Source organism: Pseudorasbora parva, chromosome 18 (genome assembly GCF_024679245.1).
Source record: "Pseudorasbora parva isolate DD20220531a chromosome 18, ASM2467924v1, whole genome shotgun sequence".
In the NCBI taxonomy this organism is placed as follows: Eukaryota; Metazoa; Chordata; class Actinopteri; order Cypriniformes; family Gobionidae; genus Pseudorasbora; species Pseudorasbora parva.
Genome location: NC_090189.1, coordinates 20,854,805 through 20,881,682, shown reverse-complemented (window position 1 = coordinate 20,881,682; position 26,878 = coordinate 20,854,805). Strand labels below are relative to the sequence as shown.

General features: G+C 38.3%; 4 protein-coding genes across 7 annotated transcripts in view; 3 read left to right on the top strand and 1 right to left on the bottom strand.

The window, feature by feature from the left end:
• The first annotated feature begins 2,462 nt into the window (after positions 1-2,462).
• LOC137046103 (V-set and immunoglobulin domain-containing protein 10-like 2) lies at positions 2,463-7,610 on the top strand. The gene is made up of 12 exons (XM_067423166.1): positions 2,463-2,594; positions 2,819-3,172; positions 3,594-3,872; positions 3,987-4,262; positions 4,981-5,238; positions 5,319-5,579; positions 5,649-5,939; positions 6,131-6,439; positions 6,967-7,089; positions 7,183-7,207; positions 7,288-7,385; positions 7,501-7,610. Exons 1-12 carry the CDS (start codon positions 2,525-2,527, stop codon positions 7,599-7,601), a joined length of 2,445 nt encoding a protein of 814 aa, XP_067279267.1. The 5' UTR covers positions 2,463-2,524; the 3' UTR covers positions 7,602-7,610.
• A 365-nt stretch (positions 7,611-7,975) lies between these two features.
• On the bottom strand, positions 7,976-12,112 carry chek1 (checkpoint kinase 1). 3 transcript variants are annotated; one of them, XM_067423167.1, is made up of 13 exons: positions 11,961-12,112; positions 11,631-11,703; positions 11,313-11,536; positions 11,112-11,176; positions 10,934-11,003; positions 10,217-10,405; positions 10,007-10,111; positions 9,806-9,901; positions 9,638-9,719; positions 9,336-9,501; positions 8,979-9,110; positions 8,758-8,859; positions 7,976-8,571 (listed from the first exon to the last, which is right to left on the bottom strand). In XM_067423167.1, exons 2-13 carry the CDS (start codon positions 11,693-11,695, stop codon positions 8,479-8,481), a joined length of 1,389 nt encoding a protein of 462 aa, XP_067279268.1. In that variant the 5' UTR covers positions 11,696-11,703; positions 11,961-12,112; the 3' UTR covers positions 7,976-8,478. The 3 variants fall into 3 exon arrangements, with proteins under 3 accessions (XP_067279268.1, XP_067279270.1, XP_067279269.1); XM_067423169.1 differs by having other exon boundaries at positions 9,638-9,716; XM_067423168.1 differs by having other exon boundaries at positions 11,977-12,112.
• Positions 12,113-12,665: 553 nt separating this feature from the next.
• On the top strand, positions 12,666-17,272 carry cfap53 (cilia and flagella associated protein 53). Its single transcript, XM_067423802.1, has 8 exons — positions 12,666-12,833; positions 13,259-13,488; positions 13,601-13,774; positions 13,857-14,160; positions 15,581-15,799; positions 15,900-16,116; positions 16,380-16,482; positions 16,574-17,272. The coding sequence occupies exons 1-8, from the start codon at positions 12,771-12,773 to the stop codon at positions 16,815-16,817; spliced, it is 1,554 nt and encodes a 517-aa protein (XP_067279903.1). The 5' UTR covers positions 12,666-12,770; the 3' UTR covers positions 16,818-17,272.
• A 1,793-nt stretch (positions 17,273-19,065) lies between these two features.
• The window catches only part of myo5b (myosin VB), a 67,978-nt gene continuing 60,165 nt past the window's right edge, over positions 19,066-26,878 (top strand). For both annotated transcript variants that reach the window (XM_067422853.1, XM_067422852.1), the window contains exon 1: positions 19,066-19,526. In XM_067422853.1, the coding sequence (XP_067278954.1) occupies positions 19,500-19,526 (27 nt within the window). In that variant the 5' untranslated portion in view covers positions 19,066-19,499. The remainder of the gene's footprint in view (positions 19,527-26,878) is intronic.

Genomic DNA, 26,878 nt, shown 5'->3' with positions numbered 1-26,878 from the left:
GCTCAAACTGTGAAAGGAGGGTTGAGAGGGAGCATGAAGGATCATTTTCACACATGCATTGGCATAATGGAAATAACATCACAGCATTATTTTCATCAAGAGGTGCATTCATTTTTGGTCAATATCCTGCATTGACAATGCAAGACTCAAGCTCTCTGTCAAGTCTCCTCCAGCACATCCCAAAGACTTTCAATGAATTTAAGGTCCGGACTCAGAGGTGCCAATTCATGTGAAAATGATCCTTAATGCTCCCTTCCAACCATTCTTTCAGAATTTGAGCCTGATAAATCTTGACATTGTCATCATCGAATTGTTGCCAAACATATAACATGCTAGAAACATAAAAATTAAATCATTGCCTCTTAAGAAGTTGTTTATTTACAAACACTGTCTGTGTGTGTGTGTGTGTGCGTGTGTGCGTGTTTGTGTGTGATAGTTTTTTTTTACATGCACACCAGCATATTCCATGAAGTATTTATGTAGAACTGTGAATCTCTTTGGTCATTTGTCTTTTATTAACGTGTACATTATGCTTTGTCACATTCATGCACAATGGTATATGAAAAGTTATTTCATCCACTGCAGTTTTACTGACTGTATAAAGAGTATTTATATAGTGTATGGGCATGACGCAGTGTGCAGAAATGTGATGCATTATGTATTTGTGTCTTGTTATAGTGACCAGCTTTGAATAAGTTAATGATGTAAATATATGTTTTAACCACTTGTGATTTTTTTCTTTCTTTTCTACTAATAAAAATACAAACATTGGATTCAATATAAATTTTGTTTGGTTTTAGTATGACTGATTATATCTGAAAAAGTTGAATATTTTCTTGCTTTTTACCAGGAAATGATGACGCAATGCATTGAGTGATGAGTAAATGATTGTGATGATTACACAAGGTTTATAATAATAATCTGATTAAACCTATTTATAGATTCCATTTAATATATACATATGACATACTGTATGCCATCTGGCATGAACATGACAGATCACAGCTGGTTTTGTCTGGTTACAGAACTGATTTGCACTAATTACATAACTCAGATTATGAACATTTGCATGAGAGTGTCAGTTTTGGAGCAGCTGTAAACCAGCTGTCTCTCTTGTGTTCAGATCAATGGTACTTGTATCAGAACCTCAGTGTAACCTGAGTGTAACCTCAGTGGTTACAAAAAAAGTATATTTGACACTATTGAGTTTTTTTTAATGTATTGCATAACGAAATATAATTATTCAGAATTGTTATGTAATATTTAGATATCATAATTTTCATTGACATCTGTGTATTTGGGTTGTGCTCTCTGTCCGGGTGTGTTTGTCCACTTTACATGGAAGCGTAACATGAGAAACTCATGAATGAATGTAGGGAGTCACTCTGTTTCCTTTGCTTGGTGGAGCTGTCATGGATGGAAACACACACACACACACACACACACACACACACACACACACACACACACACACACACACACACACACACACGTCTGGTTCACTATCTTTGTGGGGACACTCCATAGACGTAATGGTTTTTATACCGTACAAACCGTATTTTATATCCCCCTACACTGCCCATGCCCCTAAACCTACCCATCATAGGAAACATTCTGCATTTTTACTTTATAAAAAAAACTCATCCTGTATGATTTGTAAGCCTTTTGAAAAGTGGGGACTGCTGGCTGCTCCCCACAATGTAGGTTATCTCAGGTTTTACTACCCTTATGGGGACATCGGGTCCCCACAATGTAATATAAACAAGGACACACACACACACACACTATAATTCTGACCTCAAACCTTGTAGGGAGGGGATGAGCTTATAAGAGCAGGGATCTGTGATTAAAGTGCATCTCCTCAGGCTGTGAACCCAGCAACCAGCCCTGAAATCCAAATTATTATTTTTATTTTTTTATTGCACATTAGACATGGCCTACCTTTATATGCAGCTTGCATTAAATCACTTCTGTAGTTAGACATGGACAGCGGGGATGGGTAAAGTGAAATCCAAAATTATGGGGGAAAAAGATGTATTTTGGTGAAAATGTATTCATAATCTAAAATGGATGAATTGATGCTCTTAGGCATATGCAATATTAGCAATTTAAATTATTATTATTATTTATATAAGAGAATAAATCATTGTGTTGGAACTCAGCATGTATCAGAGGTTTTTTCTTTCTAACTGTGGGTGATGGAATGCAAGAACGGCCATCCATACCACCACCCTCAATAATAGATGAGACACAGCTATCATTGTGTCATCCTAAACCTTTCTACTCCAGTCTGCTGTATTCCTGTACATGGAGGGGAAGGTCTGTGAATTATTCAAGCCAAATCAGTTTAGATAGACTCAGTTGCCTCTTTCTCTCATTGAGCTTGTGGACTTGCGGCTGTAATCATAAGCTCGGAGAGGACACATATTATATTAATTGGATATTTCTCTTTTTTCTTTTTTGGAGACAACGGTTGTGCTTTTTTACGTATTAGTTAAGGCATTGGGCATGAGATCATGGGACCATGGTTCATAGAGTTTTAGGGGTGCCTTATATCTGTCTGACTGTTATATTTATTCCACTCATCCTTCAAGGTAAGAAAATCAACCATTTTCAATATTTTTTAATATTCTGTTTCAATGTCAACTAATACTTTCAAACATACATTTGTCCGCTGCTCCATTTGTTTAGGAGCATTTTCTTGGTCAGACTTGTTCAGAATTAGTTTGTGTTTTTACCCTTATAATATATTAATAATATATATGATAAAATCTTGCATCACTACAACCTTTAAAAAAAAATGTGTGTGTTCTCCTAGGCGTTGAGATCTTGGACCCGGGGCAAGTGGTATACCATGAGACCAAAACCGATGGCGTGGTGGGACGTGGAGTGATCTTGGAGTGTGGCCCCACTTTACCTGATGTCTACATCTGGGGCTTCACCCAACCGGGCACAGACACCATCCGTGCTGTGGTGTACAACTTTGGGAAGGGTCCAAAAATACAGAAATTAGCCAGTGACTTGGGTAATCTGACAGTAATAAGCAACAGCGCCTCTCTGTCCATTGAGAAGCTTCTTCTGGCTGCGGAAGGAGTGTATACCTGCCAGGCACTGTATGATACCCCGGATGGAGCCAGGCTGTATTACTACTATGTATTTCTGCATGTTCTAGGTCAGTAGTAATCACAGGTTATCTAAGTACTGATCTGAACAATGGTTGACCAAGTTCAAGATTAATTTAGATTGCTCTTGGAATTTAGAGTGGTGCAGGAACCCTACGTTAAAATCATGTTACTTTAGTGCCCCAAAGTGTTCTTAACTAGTATAGACATAAATTGTTGTTATATTGTTAATACCAAGGAATTTTGACTAAAGAAGTCTTGTGATTAAGCTGGTTAAGTATAACTTTGACATTATTAGCATGGATAGTTTGTTACCATGTACGTAATTAATAAATTAATACATTTAAAGGTCAAATAAAATAACATTCACTTGTTTATTATCTAGGTTGTGCTAGTAATTTTATTATATTTTACAGCCACTCTTTCATGATCTATCAGTAATGAGGTTCCATTTTGTAATGACTTTAACAGTGCCAGTTACCAACCCTTACATTGTGATGAGTGAATCTTCGCCAGTGGAGGGCACGTCAATGTTCATGCGCTGTGGCCTGGAGAATGGCACAGGGCCGATTAATTACATATGGGAACAGGAGAGCCGGGAAGGCCAGATCACCACTATGGCCAAGATCCATGACTACAACCGATTCAATGTCACTGAGGTCAACCGCAATCACACTGGATGGTACCGGTGTATTGCCAGCAACCAGGTCAACCAGCAGCGCAGTGACCGAGTCTGGCTCGACATCATTTGTAAGAGACTCCAAAGTACTCTTTGAAATAAACAACACAATTTGATGCATCATATAATTTTTGGTGTGTGATATGAAGAGAAACTCAAAAATAATCTGCTATGTCTCTTTCTAGTTGGTCCAGACCAGCCTCAGATCAATGTCACCCCTTACTCAGTGACAGAGCGAGGTTATTCCGCCCTGGAAAAAGAGACGGTTTCCCTCCTGTGTCAAGCTTCTTCTAATCCCCCCAGTCAGTATGTCTGGTTCTACAACAACACCCAGATGTACACAGGCCCACAGTACACCATCACCAAGGTTCTACGCATGCACACGGGCCACTATGCATGCCTGGCTCAGAACACTTACCTCAACACCCGCTCCAGGAAAACCATCACCCTCACCGTCTACTGTGAGTGCTCCCACAAACCCCTGCCTGGATTCTGGTGGCCATCTTTGCTGTTTCTTCCACCTGTCCTGATAGAGTTCTACAGCTTCTTTAAGTTTGCTTCTGAGATTTCTTACCTCTGCTTCCTCTTACATCTTCTTCATTACACAAACCTGCTCACACGAACATACAGACAGTTACGTAAACAAAGGTGTCAGGATTCCAGAGTGGCTGATTGTGGACGGGCATCTGGAGGAGGTGAAGGACATTTCTGAGAGCTGAAGGTATACAGCAGGTGTGATTGTTTCTGTGCTATGACAAGTCGAGAAAGGCCAAAAGGCCTTATTTTGTTTTGTCATAACACCTCAATCCCCCCTTCATGCCTTGTACATCTTGAATGTACATCTATTCTTGACTGACCAGGGTCCACATAGATACTGTATACTATCTAGCAACGCCTTCTCATAATAAGTTTGGCTCAGTTGAAACAGGAATGATAAAGGCAATTCCTAATCGGTGATGTTTTATGCAAATATCAATCCAATATTTCATTACTCTTGAACCTTCTAGAAGTTGACTACCCCTTACTTCTATCTAGATAAATAGTAGACATCTAATCCAACTTCTTCATTCGGCTCGAATTCAGGAGCACTTCTCTGCCTCTATCAGTTTCCAAAATTGGCCCAAATTACCCCGGATCCATTTCACTGCCCTGTGTTACACAATGGTTTTGTTCCCACAGATCCTCCAGATGGCGCTCCAACGTGCTCGATCCTACCAGTAAACAATTACACTGACCTGGCCCTCCGCTGTACCTGGGAGGGTGGTCTCCCTGCGGCCACTTTGAAATGGAGCCCTTATGTGTTTGGAGACCAGAGCGAGGGGCTCACAAACATCACCAAGATTCAGAAAGGTGAAGAGACTGCAAACAACACGGTATTCATCTGTCAAGGCACACACATCGCATCAAACGAAATCAAGAGCTGCAATGCCAGAACTTGTAAGTATAAAACTAAGAGCACCTAGTACGTTGATGAAGGAAAGGTCAGGAAATTATTTTATACATATTCTTGATCCTAGGGATGCCCTCCGGGGAGCCAAAGTGCTCTGCGTATGCAACTCGGAACAATGAATACCTAATGCTGTCCTGCTCCTGGGAAGGTGGGTTCCCCCGAGCCCTGGTGTGGTGGGCCTCCAGCTCAGGGGACACGCAAGGCACGTCTGAGGAGAATGCCAACATCCTGGTTCTGCGATCAAGCGCTATGTACAGTGGCAAGGCCTTTATATGCCATGCAAAACATCCATTGACTATGGGGACCAAACAGTGTACTTTAAAGCTAGGTAAGAAAGAGTCAATCATTATTTGCAAGAATTGAATTCCATTTAGTTATCCTTTCTTACTGTTTTCAGAGGCACCAGTCCTAGTGACCCAGCGCAGTATGATGACCGTCTATGAGGGTAGTGATGTCCAGCTCACTTGTATCTTGAGTAGAAACTACCCTGTTACCGAGATCACCTGGTACAACAACCTAAAACAGCATGTGAATGAGATTCCTAAGAAGTACGTCCTGGAGCGGGCTGCTGCATGGACCAACTTGACCGTGCGGGAAACGGACAGCTATACAGACAGTGGCCAGTACTGGTGTTCGGCTACCAATGCTGTTGGAGGGGCAGAGATTCCCATTATGCTGATGGTGAAGAGTAAGCAAACCTTTAAATATTGTACATTATACTTAATACACAGTATTTACAATACACTGATAAACTACACAAGTACATATGCACATGGAAGGATACTACTGTATCGATCTCAACTCCTGTAGCTCATTAATTGGTTGTTACATATAAATTAATTTCTAACTTCTAACTTTCTTTCCATCTTCCTATTTTAGGGTATCCAATGCCCCCAAATATAAGCATCAGTAAGATCATTTACAACAGTCGCCAACTGACAGATGTTGACCTGGAGTGGAAGCTCCAGACGGATGGTGACCTCACCGGGTTCTTTATAGAACGCCAGAGGCTCCCTGAACCTGTGAAGAAAAGAAACGGTGATCTTCCCTGGCAGAAACTGGTAGATCTGGAGGCTGATTCCCGGAGCTACCAAATCAACAATCTGGATCCCACAGGAACCTATGCATTTCGTATTACTGCCATCAACCATCGCACCATTGGAATCCCTTCAGAGATAAAGATCCCAGGTGAGAACACTTACAAGGTACATTGAAAATATTATCATTATGCACATATAAACATGAACCCCAAAAAAGCATTTTGAGCACTTTTTTTTGTTTTTGTTTTTTGCAAAGCGTTTTTGTTGGGATTTTTAACGCTATCACTGCTGAAAATCTAATGCTGTTGTTTTTTGTTTTGTTGTCCATTCAGGTGAAATGCACACTTGACCACTTCCATACCCACACATCTCTATCCTTCTATCCCTTTCCTCTTACATGATCTGCCTGCTAACTTACCCTTTGACCTTTCCTGACATTACTTTTATCTATTAACCTCATTGTCTGATAACTTACCTCTAAAAAAAAAATGTATGATCATATATGCTAATGATGCTAAAATGACTAGTTAACCTAAGTAAATGTTTAAGCTTATTCCCAAAAAACAGAAATATATATTACAATGTAAGAGCTCTTATAAGCCTCCGATTGCCACGGTACACTATGCAATTGTGATACTAATATTGTGAAGCTGATATAGGTATGCTGTCTTCCAGCCGAACCTCCCTTCAATGCCTACCCAGCTGTGATCGGGGCAGCCATCGGGGGCATGATCATAGCCACAATAATCACTGTACTGCTCTTCTTGTATGTGGTACGGAACCGCAACAATAACCCACGTGAGTTACACATCTTTAATATTATTAAGAAATCCACATTTTTCAATTAACATTAGCATGGTTGTACGCTAATATAACTTTCACACTTCACAGGGCTTCATGACTTGATATTTGGAAGGTATGTTTTTATAAGTGACATTCTACAGTTATGCAAATGCTCTTTACCATTTCTTAACTACTACTATTTGTGTATTTCAGGCAGAATAGTCAGTCTAGAGAGAACATTAACTTCCCTGAGGATGAGGTTCCTGGAACAGCAGAGAATGGGAGTGATACAGGACAACCAAGCCCACCGAGTACAGGTAGCACATGCCTTTGACACATTCATTCAACTTGTAAAAAAAAAAAAAGACCATTACAACCATTTTTGTTCACTTCAGCAATGAAAAAAAAAAATTTATTCTCTTACAGCGGCATCAATGGCACTGCCAAGGCCAACCGCAACACCTACAAACCTTCCCCCTGGCGAGGAGCCAGTCAACGTAACTATTACTGTCATGGCCTCAAGCTAAAGACAAGGCTGATCATAACCATTTTTGTTACCATAAATGTACTACTGGGAACCAAGAACACATTCTCTTCATCAACAGAAGTAAACTAAGGCGTTTTGTGTTGAATTAAATTTTATAAAATCAACTTGCAAGTGTCTCCCATTTAGATAACAGCTGTAAGATATTAGCAATCTAACATGGTTTTGGTATGACTAAAATACAAGCAAATTTTGTTAAATAACTGCAGGATTGTTCTATTTTTATTCTACATTTACCACTTGCTTTTGAGGACAAAACACATTTTCAGCAATCATACACCAGTACAGAGATTGAATGCATTCACCTTTAATGTGTCTATTTACAATGAACTAAATTTTAACTGCTTCTGAATCACATTGTTTGAGGTAAACCATTTATTTAGGTGAACATCAATTTGATATTTTTGAATGAATTGTCTTTCTAAGCAAAATGCACTTATTTCTGAACACAGCATTTAATAAAATGAAGGCGGAACATGACTAGAACTTCATTTGATTCTTACAATGAACTGTATAAGCAGGTTTCACCATGGTCATTTTACTTTGTAAACTTTTTTACTAAGCCAAACAGCATTATTAATGATATATTTATTTAAAATTTGGTTTTCAAGTTTAGTTTCAGAAATCAACCCCTCTTCTTAACGGAACACAAATTAACAGATTAACTAAAGTCGACAGTTTCTCTTCACTCCTTTACTCACTGACAAGAGAAAAATACATACAACTACAAACATACAAATCTAAACACGTTTAACAATCATAAAACAACTTAGTTTGTGTGTGTGTGTGTGTGTGTGTGTGTGTGTGTGTGTGTGTGTGTGTGTGTATGCAGACTGCATGTTAAAATGGGGACACGCACATCAATTCAAAGGCAAAACCTTTTGGTTACTAATAATGTCAGACAGCTTCAGTTTCAGTTTCAGGAATATTCTCTTGAATTCCAAACCGTCACCCTAGAATACAAGAGAATAATTGAGAACACAGAGCTTTACTATTCAAACCAATAATATTATTTAAAAAATATTTTTCTTTACTCAGATTATTGATATTAGTTTTAGTTGACAAACCAGTTACTTTAGAATCATCATAGTGAGGTACATGAAATAAGCCATAAATGAATATCCACGGATTTTTCTTACCTTTGACAGACGGAAATCTACTAAAATGCGTTCCTCCATTTCCAGGAAGTGCACTATGAAGATCAGCTTATTATTGCGGCGATCCATTGTGGACACTGTCGCCTATAAATAGAATATTGGACAAAAACAAGAAGATCAGTGCATTATATTGTTCAATATCTAGTGCTAAAGTATTTATAAAAAAACCTCTAATGTAACAACTGATTGTCGTATGTGGTGACCTGATTGGTGCAGCTCTGTTTCCATGTGTGACCCATAGCAATGCAGGCATCACGGAGAGCGATGCAAGACGGCTCTGCCTTTACCGTAGTAAAGAACCGCGTCATCCTTCTCACCAACCGCTGCCATGGGTTCTGCAAAAATACATTTATTTATTTTATTTTATTAGTATGCATTAAATAAATGGGTAAAAAAATGACCCATAACAAATTAGGCGATATATTACAATATGAGTGACATAAAATTGAAGCACTACTTTAGAATAAGAACAAACATTTCTGACAGAAATAACAGACTACTTGCACAAAAACGGTAAGCAAGCATCCTATCATTTTTAGTAATTTTATAGAATAGGTTACCTGGCTGGCACCTGGTGTGCCAAGCAGTTGACTGCCCAGCAACATGTGGTCAGGACAGGTAGGCTGTGAAAAGCTGACACTGACATCAGTGTGTACTGTAACTTCCTTCTCCTCCCACAATCCCTGCGGCTCAGGCTGAGAGCTGGAGATCTGTGCTCTGTCATCACTGAGGAAATACAGGTAGTGATGGATGTGTTCCTTAGAATATAATATACTATAGCATATACTAGTGAACACAGTTTCTCTTAATACTAAACTGTCATTCAGCAGCTATTTGTATTAATTTGTCATACAATACCGACCTATTTTTTCGCCTCAGCTGTGAGAGCTCCGAGTCAGTCCGATGCATCTTGGTTACTGGCAGGTCACTCTGTCGTTTTACTGCTGTGATCAAAAATTCAGATCCAAAAGAATCACAGATTTTCTTGAAAGACTCAAAGAGTTACTGAGGTGATGCTTGAAAGCAGTACCTGATTTGAAACTTCTGCTAAACCAACAATGTTTCTTAATTTCAGGAATGGTTAACCTGTCCTCTGGATTGTGCAGTAATATCTTGGATAGCAGACCTGACAAAGAAAATAAAACACAGATTTGAGCATTTTAGGTGATCTGAGTGGTTGCTTTCTGGCCCAAATAATACTGGATTAAATAAATAAGGCTAAGAGGCTTACTCAGGGGCACAGCATCAATTTTCTTCCACGGTGTGAGGTAGATCTTCTTCTCCAGCCAATCTAAATATTCCTGACAATTTTCACTTGGCTGGTCCCATGGTAACTCTAAGGGAAAATGCAGTTTATGCTAAAATCTCGACATTAAGGTGCTCTCTCTGAATGACAGAATACATGCTGAATGACAGCTATCTCTGAATACTGTTGTCCTACCTCCAGCTAACATTGCCGTGAGCACAATGCCACAAGCCCAAGTGTCCGCAGGTTGAGCGTGGAACGCCGATCGTGACATCAGCTCGGGGGCAACATAGGGTAGAGTGCCACACAAACGGGCCAGCGGCCGCTCTCGGCCACGGTGGCGGAACATGGTAGCCAGTCCGAAATCAGAGATCTTCAGATTATCTGAGTGAAAATATAGATTGTAATAAAATGTTGGAATATGTTATATATATATAACATAGTTAGATTATCTTAGACGTTGGGAGTTTATCACACTGAGCATCTACAATAGCGCCAATGTAAAGAAAACCAGGCTAATTACAGAGATGGATGGCAGAGAGAATAGATACTCGCTTTGCATTTTCAGTGCATTATTCATAAACCGTGTGTGCACTCTTGATACACTGTATTTTGCGGTATACACATTGCATTTAAGCACAGACAAATTTCAGTACATTTACATTCTTTTCACACACATTTAGTATAATAAATTTGCTTTGTCATGTGTATTTTGTTGTGTTTAGTAATTATTATTTTTAATTTATCAATTGATAGCCCTAAAATATTTGTTTGCTACTGTTTATTATTTTTATGCTTTCATGTTTTTTTGTCACAGCTACTACCACGGTTATGTATATTAAAGTGACTGGAGTATTGTATTACTAGAATCTGATTTATAATGAGATTTGTCACAACACCCTTTAGATGTACCTTTATCATCAAGAAGAATATTCTCAGGCTTTATGTCACGGTGCGTAATCCCAATGCTATGAAGATATTCCTGTAAGTGAGAGAGATCTAATTTCACTACAAGGCAGCTATGGAGTGAAAACTGATGACAAAACAACCCAGAGTCATAGACAACGTTTTAAAATAATCCAAAACTTACCACACCAGCTATTAACTGCTGAAAAAAACGGTGTGCCTCCTTTTCTGGCATCCCAACATCAGGTTCTATCAGAAGGGAAGTCAAATGACATCAAGTAAAATCTTCAATGTTCCATCATCACAAACATTCAGACCCCATCAAATCTACATTACAGGACAAAGAAACTGATCCCAAAAACAAAAACCCTTTTCCAAATCTCACCAATTCGGTCAAAGAGCTCTCCTCCGCTACAGTACTCCAGGAAGATGTACTGTGTCGTCCCCTCACTCCTGTGCCCAAAGAAACGTACAATGTTGGGGTGTGAGAGCATCTTGCATACGCAAACCTCCTTCTTCACATTCTCGATACAATCCTTGGCTTTTGCCATGTCCACAACTTTCACCGCCACGGCCTCTTCTGTCTTCTTGTTCACCAGCAGTCGCACCCTACAATAATTTGAAGTAACTGTACATTAATACATTTCAAAACTTCAACTGATAGATCAGGATGGCACTAGTAAAAAGTACACTGGCCACTTACTCTCCATACGCCCCCTCTCCAAGGGTTTGTACCACATCCCAGTCTTTAACAAAAGGCACGGACATGATCTGATCTGTGGACACAGATCACGATATTCTTAAGAACTAAAAGCAAAATCAGTTTTTCTCTACACAGTTAGTAATAAGCAGACCTTGGGAGAAAAAGGACACAGATTATATTCGTTTTAAGTAAATGAACATAGTGACATAACGTCACATGCTAAATATGACTAACGTTAGGCAAGCAACTGTAAACAACAGTAACACGTCAACTCCGATAATCATGGACTGTCCGATGTCACTTTTATGCTACTTTGTCATATAAACATACCTTGCGACTCACGTACATCAATGTTAAAGCTGTCCCATGTGAAGCAGGTTGTTTATCTGTTCTGTTGGTATATTCACACAGATAAGTTATAAGTCAACGCTGCACGTCAGACCAAACTTTGGCGCGTTCTGGAGACGTGATATCACCGGAAGTGCGTGGATGGAAGATATTTCAAACTAAAAGCTCAGAGCGCCTAAAGTCAGGAACTTATCTTAGGAACTTAGGAAAAATAGAGGGTTCTTTATAGATCAGCGATGGGGACCTTTTCATATCAAACATTTTGTTGTATTTTATTGTGTTTCTTGTTTTTGTCATTGCAATTGTATTCTAAAAAGTGATTATGTTATGTCATGTAACTGTCACCATCAGTTACAAAACCCTAATACTAGCAGTAACGTTAGATATACAAACTAATGAATGTGAGAAATACTGTTTTACGTGCATTTTTAGATGGATTTTTTTAAATAATATTTCTCTATCGTTTGGTTTTAACCATAGACTGTAAAACCATAGAAATGTGTACGTATACACACACACACACACACACACACACACACACACACACACACACACACACACCACAGTTTTAAGATTATTTAAGTTTTTGTAATATTACATTTAATTTGGGCATTTGAAGGTATTTTAGGATCATCTTATCAACATCACAAACATGACTCGTCTCGGAGGCTGTAGCTTGCCGTTGTTATGGCAACATCAATTCAGTTCCGTAAACACAACTAGACAGTTGGAGGGTCATTTTTCAAGCTTGCTAACGTTAGAGTCTGAGAAAGTTAAGTTAAAAAAATTGCCATGTTGACAGCCCACCGACGAAGGACACGGGAAATTACTGGACCTGCACATTCAGTGGCATTGGTGAGTTATTAGTTATGTTGGCTTGACAAAATCAACACAAACGCACGCACGCACGCATGCACACACACACACATATATACTATTTATGATGATGATAATTATGAGATAAAATCCCATAGACTTACATCTGGAAAGTTGAAATGTGCCAATTGGAGTCTCAAACGCCTACGTTATCGGTCTTTCCGTCTAAGTTCAAGTCTGTGTTTCAAACTTTTTACTCTACTTTCCTATTGTCTCTTTTATAATATTTTGAGGCGCATTAATGAAACATAGAAGGTGAACTTGTTTTACTGTGTTAATGTACAGCTTATAAGTACAGTATGTTTTACAGTATATTTCTCTTTTGGAAGACAGCAGATTTGATGAACATATTATTTTTTTAAAAATGTCAGTGTTAATATTCAACTCATATATGTACATTTCAGAGAGCAAGACATCCTTTATCCAAAGACATAGACGGTCTCTTTCTGAGGAGAAGGAAACAGGAGGCGATACAGAATGAGGTGCTGGATTTTACCAAGGATCAAGGCTCCTGTGATGTGAAAATGCGATGGGAAAGAAACACTCAGCGCAGGATAGTGTCATCCACTATTAGTAGACATCTACAGGAAGCAAGAGAACAGTACCAGATAGGCATTGATGAAAAGAGGGAAAGGTTTAATTGCAATAACCTCATAAACTATTAAGAAATAAGCTTTCACTGTAATGTAATAACTTTGTGGCTTGGTAACTTTGTGTAGTGTAATAACTTTGTGGCTTTTTGACAGGCTTCGTGAGCTGCTTGAGTCAGAAGAGCAGGAACTCTTCAGGGAGATGGAGGCAAAAAAGGAGACAGTGTTTGAGAGGCAGGCTAAGATGCTTGAAAGAGCCACGACTCTACGAGAGAGAAGAGAAAGCGAGAGACAGAGGCTTGTTGCTGATAAACTCGATCAACTCTTCAGGTAGAAGGTCATATCATTAGTAGCTGGGCCATCTTGAACTTTGATCCAAAACTATAAGATGTTCCATCTTCCTGTGTTTTAGAGAGCAGAGCGAGGAGCTGCGCACCGTGCAGATGAAGCGCAGACAGGATGAGGTCTGCACTGAACGTGAATCTCAGATCCGTACTAAGGAGGAAGTGCGACAGATGCAACAAGAAGAAGACAGACTGTTCGCTCAGATGTGGGAGAGCGACAGGCTGGCTAAAGAGGAGCGTCATAACCAGGAGGTTCAACGTCAGAAAGAGAACAACCTCCAGCAGAAGACATTCCTGCAGGCACAGATGGAAACAGCTGAGCAGCAGAGAATCCGGGCAAAGAAACTGAAGCAAGAGGAGGCCCAGTTACTGGTACTGATCATTCAATCCAATGAATCAATCAAATCAAGTTGGAATTATTGTTAGGGATGCTAAATATGTCAGTACGTTATTGGTTATTGGCCAATATTACTAATTTCCTCTATTTTTATATTTAGATGACCTTAAAGGGATAGTTCACCCAAAAATGAAAATTCTGTCATCATTTACTCACTCTCAAATGGTTCCAAACCTGAATGAATTTTGTTATTTTAAAAAATGTGGCTAACTAAGCAGTTGCTGTTCCCCATTGACTTATATAGTTTGGAGGGGAGGGGGGGGGGGGGGGGATACTATAAAAGTCAACGGGGACCAGAAACTGTTTGGTTACCCACATTCTTAAAAATATCAAAGAAATTCATACAGATTTGGAACAACCTGCGGGTGAGTAAATGATGACTACTAAATGGTGAACTATCCCTTTATCGCTCACTTAGATAAAATGAATTTAATTTTATAATTTAATAAATAATATATTAAATAAGTATTCATTATACACTTTTTATTTTTTGTTTCTTTAAACACTAAATTACATTAAAAACAATAAAACAATTAATACCATTGTTAAATGTAATCTTTTGCAAATCTCAAAACAAATTGTTATGGGTTAACAATTTATGACCAGTAGTAAAAAAAAAAATAAAGCATGTAAACAATTGTACATACAATTGTCCCAACATTTATACTGTTTTCAAGGTCTAGCCACGTCATTACTGCAAGATGGATTATTCTGATTGGCTCAGAGAAAATGATGCACAGTCATGGTACATTTCCACACATTGTCAGTTTATCTGATGCACGTCTCCATAAACATGTCACTTGTTGACACTTTCACCCCGAAATTAGGCCTGTATTGACCTTCGAGGTCTGGAGCAGGCGCCAGCTTGCCCAGAACAACAAGTTCAATCATCTCTTAGGATGCCCATTGTGCACTGATCTGTAACACAGAATATTGCGTACATACACAGATAAACAGTCTCTCCAAGGTTGGAGCTGATTAAGCTCCAGTTCTAACCTAAAACATACTGATAACATGTGCTTGCTCTCAGTGAAAGGTACAGACAATAGTACAGGCAATATTCATTGCAGTTTAAAGAAATGTAAAATATAATAAATTAAATGAAAGACAAATCCATATTTCATATTTCGAAGCCAGGCTAAGTGAGCAAACACTGTTACTGCACTCCTGGCATGTTAGGGGTGTGTGATACCTCCAAAATCTAAACACAAGACACCTTGTTGCTATCAAGTGTTTGGTGACACATCACACATCTCTACGCCAGACCCTGATTTTAATTTTGAGCATTTTCCCTCCTGTTTATTTTGGCAAAATGTTATTTTATTTTAAAATCCAGCATAACATTTGTACAGGAAAAGCTGAATCATTGGCTCTTGTGAATACTGTGTCCCTCAGAGAGACCAGAGGGAGATGCTTCGCCTGGAGGCAGAGAGAGGGCACAGACAGAAGCTCCAAGACCAGGAGAAACGACGTAAGCAGCTGGACCTTTCACTTCGGCTGAAGATGAAGCGCCTGACACGAGATCGACAGGATGAGCTAGCTCTGGATATGAGTATCCTGGAGCAGCTTCTGAGTGAAGAGAGAGATGAAAAGCAGGAAGAGGTCCTCAAAAAGGTTAGACTTAAGTTCACAGTGTTGCCAACAAAGGTTTTGGTCTTCACTTAAAGGAGTAGTTCACCTAAATCTGAAAATATGAAATGTTCTTAATGAATAGTTGGAGCGTAAAGAGGAGCAGCACAGGTACCGAGAGTATCTAGCTGAGCAGCTGAAAGAGCAGAAACGACAAGAAGATGAGACGGAGCAACTGTTTGAATCTGAGCTCCAGCAGGCCTGGGCCCGCAGGGAGGCACAGTGGCGTCTGGAAAAAGCAGCGAGAGACCGACTCATGAAGGATGTCATGGACACTCGCCGGTTGCAGATCCAGGAGAAGTGTAAGGAAAATGCTTTCAGATCAGGCATTTTAAATAGATATATATCACCACCCGTCAAAATTTTGGAATCAGTAAGGACACATTAAAATTGATCAAAATATGACTGTTTTTACTGTATTACTGATGACATAAATGCAGTCTTGGTGTCATTTTCAAAAAATATGTATCATAAAAAATCTATTTACATTTAATTTATTATATATAAATGTATTAATAAACATTTTAATTAAATGTTTTTTTATTTTATTTTTTATTTACTTTAGTGAACGAAAACCTGCAGAAACAGGCTGAGACTTTCAAAGAGAGAGAGGAGCTTGACCGAATCATTCAAGAGAACAAATTGCTGGATGAGGAAGAAAAGACTCAGTAGGTTCCTTTCTTTAAAAGCTGTTTAACTTAATCATACTTATACCAAAACATACAAAAATGATTAATATTTTGTTTCACAAATGTCCAGTTTAAGGGAGGCAACTCAGGAGTATCAGGCTGATTTACTGGCTCAGATGTTGCATCGCCAGCGCATTCATGAAGCAGAACAAGCTGAGAAAGAACATGAGTTCCAGAAGGGTCTAATGTACCAGGAGCAGTACAATAAGAAGATTCAGGACATTCTTTCCAGGCCCATATCCGGCACCACAGCAGTTCATCCCTTCAGGAGACGAGAGCGCAGCACCTCCAGCTTTGGTGGACAGTTGGCATAAATGCAACCAGTTAAATTCATAACATTAGTAACATTCTTAACATTGGAATATGATATTCTGAAAATAGTATAAGAAGAAAATAGATTAAAAAGGAACTTTCAGCAAAGACTGGAAGCTACACGCTCTTTTCTGAATAACTTTATACTGCGTCTGATCAGATTGTGATCATTATCCCATGTCAAAGTTTGTATTCAGACATAAATACAAGTCTGACTGGATTAGCTTGTTTTGAAGTAGATATTTGCATGTTAAAAGATCATTACAAGATTTCAAGAAAGCCAATTATTTCAATTAATAGAATGTGAAGAGTGTCCTCTTTTTGCAAATTAAAGAATTAGACTAGAAGACTTCCTTACTTACACCGCCTCTAACAGCAACCATCTAATTAAAAACAATGAGACACTGTTCACAGTTGCTATGAAACATGCACAGTACATAATACCAGGAGAGGTCAAAATGTTAAGGTTTAAAAATGATACAGTTAACACTGCAGAGTATTTCCATAATGATTTGGCAACAGGGTTTTAGACCAATAAGCTATTGGGCTAAATGATTAGTAGGTGAGTGAGTGGGTGGTTAACTTTTGACACTGCAGATTCCACGAGAGCTTGTGTATGGTAAAGAAGTTTGTCAACGCCCAATACCTTACCTAGGAGTGCTATGGGTGTGGAGCAATTGGTCTGATGTCATTTCTGTCATTGCTTGGCTGTTCAGACAGGTTTAACTTTTACCCAAGCCAGTTTCGAACCTTACAAAATTCTCAGATACAGCAAAGTACACTTTAAAGCATGAGGAATATACAATATCGGAATAATTCAGAGCTCTGATGATAATTCTGTCTGGATATTGGCACAATTTTTAAGAGAAGAAGATGCGTGAATATGAGCTTTATGTCAAGGTAAGTCAGGCACAGCTACTCTATAATTTTAGATTTCCTTATCACATTAATAATACAGCAGATACAGAGATTTACAGGTTACAGCTTTATATATATATATATATATATATATATATATATATATATATATATATATATATATATATATATATATATATATATATATACATTTAAGGACCATAGGAACCATAGCTCACCTCTTTGTTTGTTTTTTTGTTTTGTTTTTTGTCCTTTTTCAGGCTGCTTAGGCTAAATTTATGTTCCACCCTGTACTTTACACATGGCTTGTGTTCACTCTGCGCCTTGCAGATAAGAGTAGAGAAGCTGCCGTGATGCTCAGCTTTGTGTATTTGATTAATGATGCAGACACTGAGCAAACACATTCTAGGCAGAAAATGTATATATAAATATATAGAGAGTTAAACTTAACATTGTGTGATCACTGAAATGGGCCATATTATTGTCATCAGAGCAGTGTTATCTTGGTGCAATATGTGTATTCAGAAGCTATATTGTATTTTAAATAGTATCTATGTTAGTGCTGTGGGTTTTAAGGGTCTATCTGGAATCATAAATGTTTTTAAAGTAACAATAATTTCAGGAAGTTGTCATTTATTCAAGCTAAAACACTTAGAATTTAGTTATGTATGCGGGATAATGATGTAATTTTTGGGTCTGGAAATAGCAAGTCATTCAAAAAACAAAAAATGCAATTCAGACAATGGTTTGAATACACATTTTATAAGGATAAACATGTTTCTGAAATCAAATTCATTTTAAAAGCAAAAACATATGGTGTAACTGTTCAAGAAAGGTCTTAAAACTCGTAAAAAAATATAAATGTTGGCATAATCTTTATGATTATTGTTTATTTTATAAAACTCAAGTGAAGCTATTTCATATTTTAAATTTACATGTAGTCAATTAGCAGATGTTTTTATAAAAAGTGACTAGTACCCTGTGTGTCGGTAAGTTTTAAGATATTTCAAAAGTTTTCAAAATGTTCCCCATTTGGACACCATTATTTGCCATTCCCATCTCATTTGCAGCTATATGAGGCAAGAGCTTGTAGCTTTGCATTTCTCATTTGGTGTTTAGAACTTATTTAAATGTATACATGACTTATACAAAGTTAAACGCTTATATCTTGACAAAATGTTCTCGTAATATGTCCTAATTCTTGACAGACTTTGAGTCTATACACACGTACAATCCTGATGTTTACAATCGTAACATTTTTATTTCCGTCAACGTGATTTTGACTGCAGTTCAATAATTGACCAGAGGGTGTCGCTGTAGACACGCCGAATTGTGCCATTGATCCATGATCCTCTGCCACTGCGGTCATGTCAGTCAGCCCGATCGAGAGTCCATGGAGACGGAAAGAAGGGAGGGCAGTAACTTCACTCCTGCATTTTTGCCAATTACACATTTTTCTGTCATTTAACTGTCACATTTTTCTGTCATTATTAAAAGTCTGCGATAAGTCTTAGTCATCGCTTATTTTCATTTGTTTTTTTTTATGCGGAGGATGAAAGGCGCTTTTCTAACTCAACTTCAATTATGGGGACAGACACCTGCCGTGATCAGGCGCAGCTAACGCGCTAACATTAGCCATCAGAGGGAGTTCAAAAGTACAAACCAGCACAACATGGAGTGGTGACAGGACGCAAGAAGGCTGGATTATAAAACTTGATGGGAATATCATCATATTCAAACGGAAATATTACATCTTGTGTGTGCTGATGTGACTAGTTTAGGTGGGTGCTGCTGTATTTGGGATCATGTCTGTGACTGAACTCTACTCTAAGGTGAGTTGTTGGAATAGTTTTTAAGTTTTATTCCATCATTAAATAGATCGATGAGCAGTTAAATTTAATATGTCACAGATGGACAACAATATAATGTAATTTACTGTGTAAGATAATAAACGACGCCAATGCCTTCATCAGTCTTTGGATAGACTTAAATCTTCATTTCATGTAACGTTAGCATGACTAGCTTGAACTCGTTTATTTTAATCTAAAAAAAAACTCACAATATGTAATCTGATGCCATTTACTTCTGCATAACTGCTTTTAACTTCCTATAAAACACAGAGAAGTATCGTGGACAGGTGTGTTCCTGTTGGTTTCGGTCAAAGTAGTTTCGGCATTGGCGATGCGGCCAAACCTACTGAGCTGCCTATCTAGACAGCACCTTTGTGCGCGTTCAAATGCGGCTTTGACGTCAAACGGTGCTGTCTGCGAAGGGAGTCAATGGGTATTGAAACACAGCCATGTGTTCATGTCAAGCTCTTCCTCTTATTCTTTAGTGTTTCATATGACCTTACAATTATTAATTTACGCGTATCTATCAATACCAGCATAATCAATACTGGGGGAAATCAGTAATTGCTGTTAATTGGATATTGCTCTTTGAGAAAGGATCTTGGAAATTAATTATTTTATTAGTGTAGATTATGTAATGAACTATTTGAGATTAATATGTGACAATTGTTTGGTGAAGGTGTCCCATTGAATTCTCCATTTGGATAATTCAAATCTGTTATTTATTGTGCTTGTTTGAATGTTAATATGGTTGGTTGTTAATATGACAATTGTAGATTTATTTTCAGGGTTACTATAATTATGGAAATATTAGGGAAATTTTATCATGTAAATATGTACAGTTTTAGTAGTAAATCCTTTTCTAAGATATTTTCATCGTATAGAAATTGGAATATGTTTTGATTATTAATAATTATTTATCAAACTGGAAAGTCATGGGAATTCAGCAGAAATTCATGGTTTGTAATTCCACAGATATAACAAATTGATATGTTTATTATTTCACTGCATTTCACTGCACTGAAGGAATGCAAATATGATATTACAAATTAGGAAAGACCTTGGTGTATATTTTTATCATCACATATTAATGCAGCAGGTGACTCAGTCTTTCCAAGTTGTTTGGGCCTGTATGCAAAATGAATACAGTTTTTTTCCTTCTGTCCTCTGGATTGGGTGAACCGTTCACTTCATCCAAATTCTCATTGTGTCATCACGATAAGGGTGGATATATTACACCTTATTTTGGCCTTTGTTCTTATCAGATATTGAATCGATATCCTAAGAATATTCCATTGTTTTCAGGTAGCTTGTGTGCTTATCTTAATGACCATACAAATGACCAAACTAGTGACGTCATCCACCCTGCCCATGTGTATCACTGCTTACACTAACATGAATAGACAGGCATTTTAACGGGTACATAACACAGTTTCTGCCAATCTCATATTAATCTTGAGTACCTATAGATTGCATCCTTCATCTCTAAAAAGTCTTTAGTGTGATCATATTTTTAAAGGACAGATACACTAACTGTACTGATTCTTTCCAAAAAACAGCCAAACTCGTGGAGGCATGCAGTGGGTGGAGCTAAAGAGTCATGATCACACACACTCACACACCTATGAAATGACGACACACACACACACACACACACAATACATCATGGCATTATCCCAGGGTAACTTTAGATTCACTATATGTTTGTGTTGTTTACATTTATATGCCCTTACGTGCCGATTGCCACCAAAACACTTTTTTTTTAATGCAAAAAAAGGCATTTGATGCAGTTTCACTCAGCCTGCGGTTTCTCGTGACCGAGAACAAACAAATAGGGCTGGATTCAAATTTCAAGAATCGATTCGATTCCAATTCTCAAGATCTTGAATCGATTATCCTTATTCGATCCGATCCGATCTTTGAGATTTAGATAAGTGTTTTTAAAGAAAGCATATTTTCCAGCTGTTACCTGAATATTACAGGACTGTAGTTATGCAACATATTGATACTATTATTACAGACATTCAACTGCAAATTAATGGAGTGGTTGTAAAGAACAATCCCCCTTTCCAGAGTGCTCTAGTCAGTGAACGCACACTGTGGAGAGGGCGCGTGCTGTCATGACAAGGCAGCCATTACAACTTCCTTGGCAGTAAGCGCGCACTGCAGTGAGAACGGCTGTTCTCAAAATATCCAGCAGCCCGAGTTCACTCGTCTACCTTACTCTAGTATTCTCTGTCCGTTACGGTAACAAGAGAAGAGGAAGAGTGAGGAAAACTCGGTCTGTCCGCGGCACTTCTTCAGCACGGCCGCGGCGGTAAAGTGACGAGAGCTTCGGCTTGAGTTTGTTTCCCTACTCTAGTATTCTCTGTCCGCGGCGGTTCTGGAGTTTTCAAAGCTGCCATTTTCATTGTTTTAATGTCCTTCCACCTCGCGCGCATGCATGAATTCACTGACGCGGCAAATTAAAATTCACGGGGAAAATGTAGGCCTATTATTAAATCGATCCTCTGAGTTACGGATCGATCTTTAGAAATTAATATGAAAATCGATTCAGAATTGGTGAATCGATTTTTTTTCAACACAGCCCTACAAAAAAACACACTTTCTAAACACCATTGCTGCTCCAGAAAAAACAAATTGCATCCACTGTTTCCTTAACACTATAGGTTCTTTGGGAAGCTGAACAAAGTTATCTTTCTCTCATAACCAACAACACACTTGTTTAGTGGCATTGGCGCTGCTGACGGCTTCTGTAACCCGAACGAAACACGTTGATGGGCGTGCTCTTGCTCTCGCTCTGGTTGATGTGAGCACATGCTCTTCCCGGGAGAAGAGCCCATACAAGTAATTCCGCTCTATGACATCATACAGGGCCATACTCTAAACATACTCATACAGGGTAAACTCATGCACAGAAATACTCCATCATATGTCCAACTATAATTTTGAAAAATATATTTTGGCCATATTTTGGCCCCCTTAAACTGGAGCCCCCTCCCCCATCCGTATTAATTTAGTAATCTACTTTTTTATAATCTGACTGTATGCAAGGCCAGGGAGAAACTTGACCATCTGTTTTCATCATTCGTCATCTTTTTCTTCGACCAACTTGCTAATATTAAAGAGGCTGTGTATGATATTATCATATCTTATGGTGTTAAATATCTCATGAAATAAGTTGTATTTCTTTTAGTCAACTGTTATAATACTAGTGTACTTCTAAAATTAAAAAAATGAACTTTTTGCAGATAGATACACACATTTAAATTCTGCATTAAACAGAAATGTTATTTTCTTTTCTTTCCTATTGTGATGTATATCCAAGTGAAATGGTTTCTCGAGTTTTGATTTCATGGTGGCTTTAAAATGTGTTTCTCTACTGGGAAAATGGACCAAATATATTGATGGCTCATCCTGTACTGACTAATAACAAAAGTGCAATCTCTGATGTTTCCAAGTAATACCATACAAAATCCCAAACACTTGTTGCTCCCTGCTTTGAAATTTACTAGTCTTTTATTAGAGCTTTGTCTCTTTGTTTGGTTATTGTCTCAGAGAGGGGATTAGTTTGGGGCACAAAGCACCCCTGCCTAAGTTTCAACCCCCCTCAGTTGAGGGTATTGTTGAATTGACCCCCAACACAACCTAGATTTAATGGGGCTAATGTCTCTTTTTGTCCATCCCAAAATGACTCTCTTGTGAGTCTTTTCTTCTGTGCTTTTTCAACAAAAACACCCCTTTTCTTTTTTGTTGTCTGTTCTTTTTTGGTGTAATTCATGGTTGTCTCTGCATCTCCTTGATTAAACCATGTGCTACAGTACGTCACTATTGAGGTCTCTCAGTGCCTCTAGGCAGGTAAACAAGTCGTGTGCAGGTCCAGGGGGAATGTACCGTTGGGCTGGATGTGCAATCACACTCCCTCCACTCGTGGCTTGGCTAATGCCACCGCTAAGGTAACTGATGCAGAAACGAGAGTCTCTTTGATGACTGGGGAGAAAAAAATTGAGAGAAGCAGTTAAGATGTTTTATTGTAATGTTCATGCACCCTTTTATTTAAGGAAACGATGGACCTCTGTAAGTGCCTGCATAACTTGTCATCTAAATTATGGCATGTTTGAAAGATGTGGCTTATGACCAATTCTTCTTTAACATCCCTTTAATAGCTCCATCAGCACAGCTCAAAGTAATATGATTAACCCAGAGATTATGGGTATAGTAGGCTACAAACAAGGCTGGGTGATTGCTTAAAGGGATAGTTCACACACAAATAAAACATATGTAATTATTTACTGAACCTTATGTCATTCTACTACCACTGTGATGCTTCAAAAAAGTTAAGAGATCATAAAATGAATCAATGTGAATCAGGCATTTGTTCGCATTATATAATGAACAGATTTAATTTAGGATTTTATTCACATACACACAACAAATGCTGGGTTGTTCCAAACCCTTGTTTGGGTTAAATTTGGACAAACCCAACCCAAACATGCATGGTTGAAACAAACCAGCATTTTTTAGACATTGATCAGCGAAGATAAACAGAAGCTCAGCCATACTTGCTTGTTGTTTGAGAACAAACCTTATTGGTTCTTGCAGAAAGCACAAACATGCGTAACACAGGCACCTCATTGGTTTCCGTTCATAAAGAAAGCATGCTTGAGCTTCCATTTGCCACAACTGATGTGTGCCTTGATGAATGTTTATGCCTATTTTCACACTGTCAATTTTTGGGATTGACATCTGCATTTACTTACATGAGTGGGTCTCTGTCCTGTTCACACAACAGCTTACAGTAGCATCTCGAATACAGTCTGTATGAATGTGCAACAGGAGTCAAGCCTGTATTCTGTTACCAGTAGCGACAGTAAACAAAGTAATATCAAATTTGGTGATGTGCATAAAACTGAAAAGTCTTATCCGTTTTGACACGACAAAGTCCAATTGAGCCGCACGTTTATCAGTCAGATCTTAATTAACCGACAGAAGCATCATTGTAAACGCGAGGCTTTTTAATCGTTGCACTCAATCGTCGCTTCGCTTGTGTATATCATAGCTCATATCTCAATTCCTGAAAGAAAGCGAAACCTCTAACTCTGTCACACTGTCCAGTTTTTTTTTTGTTCTTAATTTGAGGATTGAAAACAAACTGGGAAGAGAATGCTGAATAAAGTCGTGATTTTTGGACCAAAATGTATTTTTGATGCTTCAAGAGATTCTAATTAACTAACTGATGTCACATATGGACTACTTTGATGATGTTTTTATTCCTTTTCTGGACATGGACAATATAGTGTGCGTACACTTGGATATGCTCTCAGACTATATCTTAAACTGTGTTCCGAAGATGATATGATCGGAGGTTTTACAGGTGTGGAAGGACATTAGGGTGAGTCATTAATGACATCAATTTAATTGTTGGGTGAACTAACCCTTTAAAGTCCTCATGAAATCAAGATCTTATTTACTTTGTTAGCACATATTACAGGTCTTAGGGTGAACAATTATTCTGTGCAAGTTAATACACAGAAAAAAATAGTTTGCCGCCGTAATCTTTAATTAAAATCTGAAAATGTACTTCCGGTCTGGTAATGCCGTTCCTTCTCAGATGACAGCAGTTTGACAGCTTGCGGTTTAAAATGCGTAACCACTCCCCTCTACTGTTCGTCTGTTATGAGCGGGAGGTGGAGAGGAGGAGCGCTGAGGTCAAACCCTGCCCTCTGTTCAAAATTCCGTTTCACTTGGAAATACGTCACAGCACTGAAGAAAACTCACTTGCTACTTCTGGTTCACTGGGACTTGAAATTGTTTCAAAGATTAAAAAAAAGTCTTATGGGTTTGGAACAAATAAAGGCGAGTAAATGATGACAGAATTTTCATTTTTGGGTGAACTAATCCTTTAAAAATTGCGGCTTAAATAAAAAAGAATGTTTATGTATTTAGTTTTTGTTTTGGGCTTTTGACAGTATTGTTAGGGGTTAGCAGTTTATGACCCACGACCAGTAGTGAAAAATGAAGACGAAGAGTCAGGCGTGCAATTAATGAAAGAGAAATTCACTGAAGAATAGTTTGCAGTTTCATCAGCAGAAGCCAGCTTCAAGTCTCACAAGGAGTTTGTAGGCCGCGCTCCCTCTCTCACTGCCTCGTTGTAATGTCATACATTTAATTGTTTCTACAGTTATACTGTTTTCAAAGTCTGTCCACGTTTACTACTAGGTGGATGATTCTGATTGGCTCAGAGAACATGAACATTCATGGTACATTTCCATAGTCTGATTAAAACCAGACTATTCTCAGTAGTAACTGAGTTATGGTCTGGCAAAGCTTAATAGACAAATCATTTCCAAAGGGGCGTTACCAAGGGACGATGACGTATGCAGAGCGACCTATGAGAGTGATGGAGAATCATCTGAGACCATAATTTTCTGTTTATGATTTCGTTTAAGATGTTGCAATGGCTTCTGAAGACTTTTGCCATTGTTGTAAAATAAATCTGATAATAGCTGGTGTCCACTGGCACACGGCAATATTTTAGCAAAATTTGGAAAACCTAATGGCATTTCAGACCGACTGAAACGTCTCGGATTGCCGGTTGAACAGAAACCATCAAGCTCAGATTGCATTTGCCCCTGATGTAAGGCATTTGTATTGCCATTAGAACGTGAATTGCAATACTTTGAAAATAAAATAATGTTGAGGAGTCTTTGGAAATTTGTGACTCACAAACTTTATTCATATTCAGTCATTTCAGTGTTTAGACCTCACCGTTTCTGATTGGTTCCGCGATTTCAATGGATTGGAAATGGGTTTGAATGTGGTCTTTGCCAGACTACTTGCAGAGCAAATCTAAATTTGCCAGGAGTTTTCTGGGTTTTCCCAGGCTAACATTTCCACACATTGTCAGTTAATCTGATTCACATGTCCATAGATCACATGTTGAAGCTTTCACCCTGGAATTAGGCCCGTAGTGACCTTCCAGGTCTGGAACAATTCCACCCCATCTTTTAGGATGTCCATAATCCACCTCCAGCACTAATCTGTAACACAGAATATTGCGCACCTACAGATACACAGTCTCGCCAAGGTTGGAGCTGATTAAGCTCCAGTTCTAACTAGAATGTTCCCGAAAACATACTGATAACGTACTTTCTCTCAGTGAGGGTACAGACAATTGTACAGGCAAAATTCATCTTGAGTCTTTAATGTTTCAGTAAAAAAAAATGAAATATAGAATTAAAAAAATAGAATAAATTAAATGAAAGACTATTGATTAAGTAAAATAATAACTGAAAATAATCATCATTATAATTTAGGAAGATAAATATTGATTA

What these genes read in the sequence shown, in the direction of transcription:
- chek1 (XM_067423167.1), bottom strand. Translation starts at nt 11,695, where the DNA reads ATGTCCGTGCCTTTTGTTAAAGACTGGGATGTGGTACAAACCCTTGGA. An exon ending in GGAGAGGGGGCGTATGGAGA is followed by an intron (nt 11,537 to 11,630) that starts GTAAGTGGCCAG and finishes AAATTATTGTAG; the next exon opens with GGTGCGACTGCTGGTGAACA. An exon ending in TATTCTTCTTGATGATAAAG is followed by an intron (nt 10,406 to 10,933) that starts GTACATCTAAAG and finishes ATTTTCACTCAG; the next exon opens with ATAATCTGAAGATCTCTGAT.
- LOC137046103 (XM_067423166.1), top strand. Translation starts at nt 2,525, where the DNA reads ATGGTTCATAGAGTTTTAGGGGTGCCTTATATCTGTCTGACTGTTATA. An exon ending in TATTCCACTCATCCTTCAAG is followed by an intron (nt 2,595 to 2,818) that starts GTAAGAAAATCA and finishes GTGTTCTCCTAG; the next exon opens with GCGTTGAGATCTTGGACCCG. An exon ending in AGTCTGGCTCGACATCATTT is followed by an intron (nt 3,873 to 3,986) that starts GTAAGAGACTCC and finishes GTCTCTTTCTAG; the next exon opens with TTGGTCCAGACCAGCCTCAG.
- cfap53 (XM_067423802.1), top strand. Translation starts at nt 12,771, where the DNA reads ATGTTGACAGCCCACCGACGAAGGACACGGGAAATTACTGGACCTGCA. An exon ending in CTGCACATTCAGTGGCATTG is followed by an intron (nt 12,834 to 13,258) that starts GTGAGTTATTAG and finishes TGTACATTTCAG; the next exon opens with AGAGCAAGACATCCTTTATC. An exon ending in GTTGCAGATCCAGGAGAAGT is followed by an intron (nt 16,117 to 16,379) that starts GTAAGGAAAATG and finishes TATTTACTTTAG; the next exon opens with TGAACGAAAACCTGCAGAAA.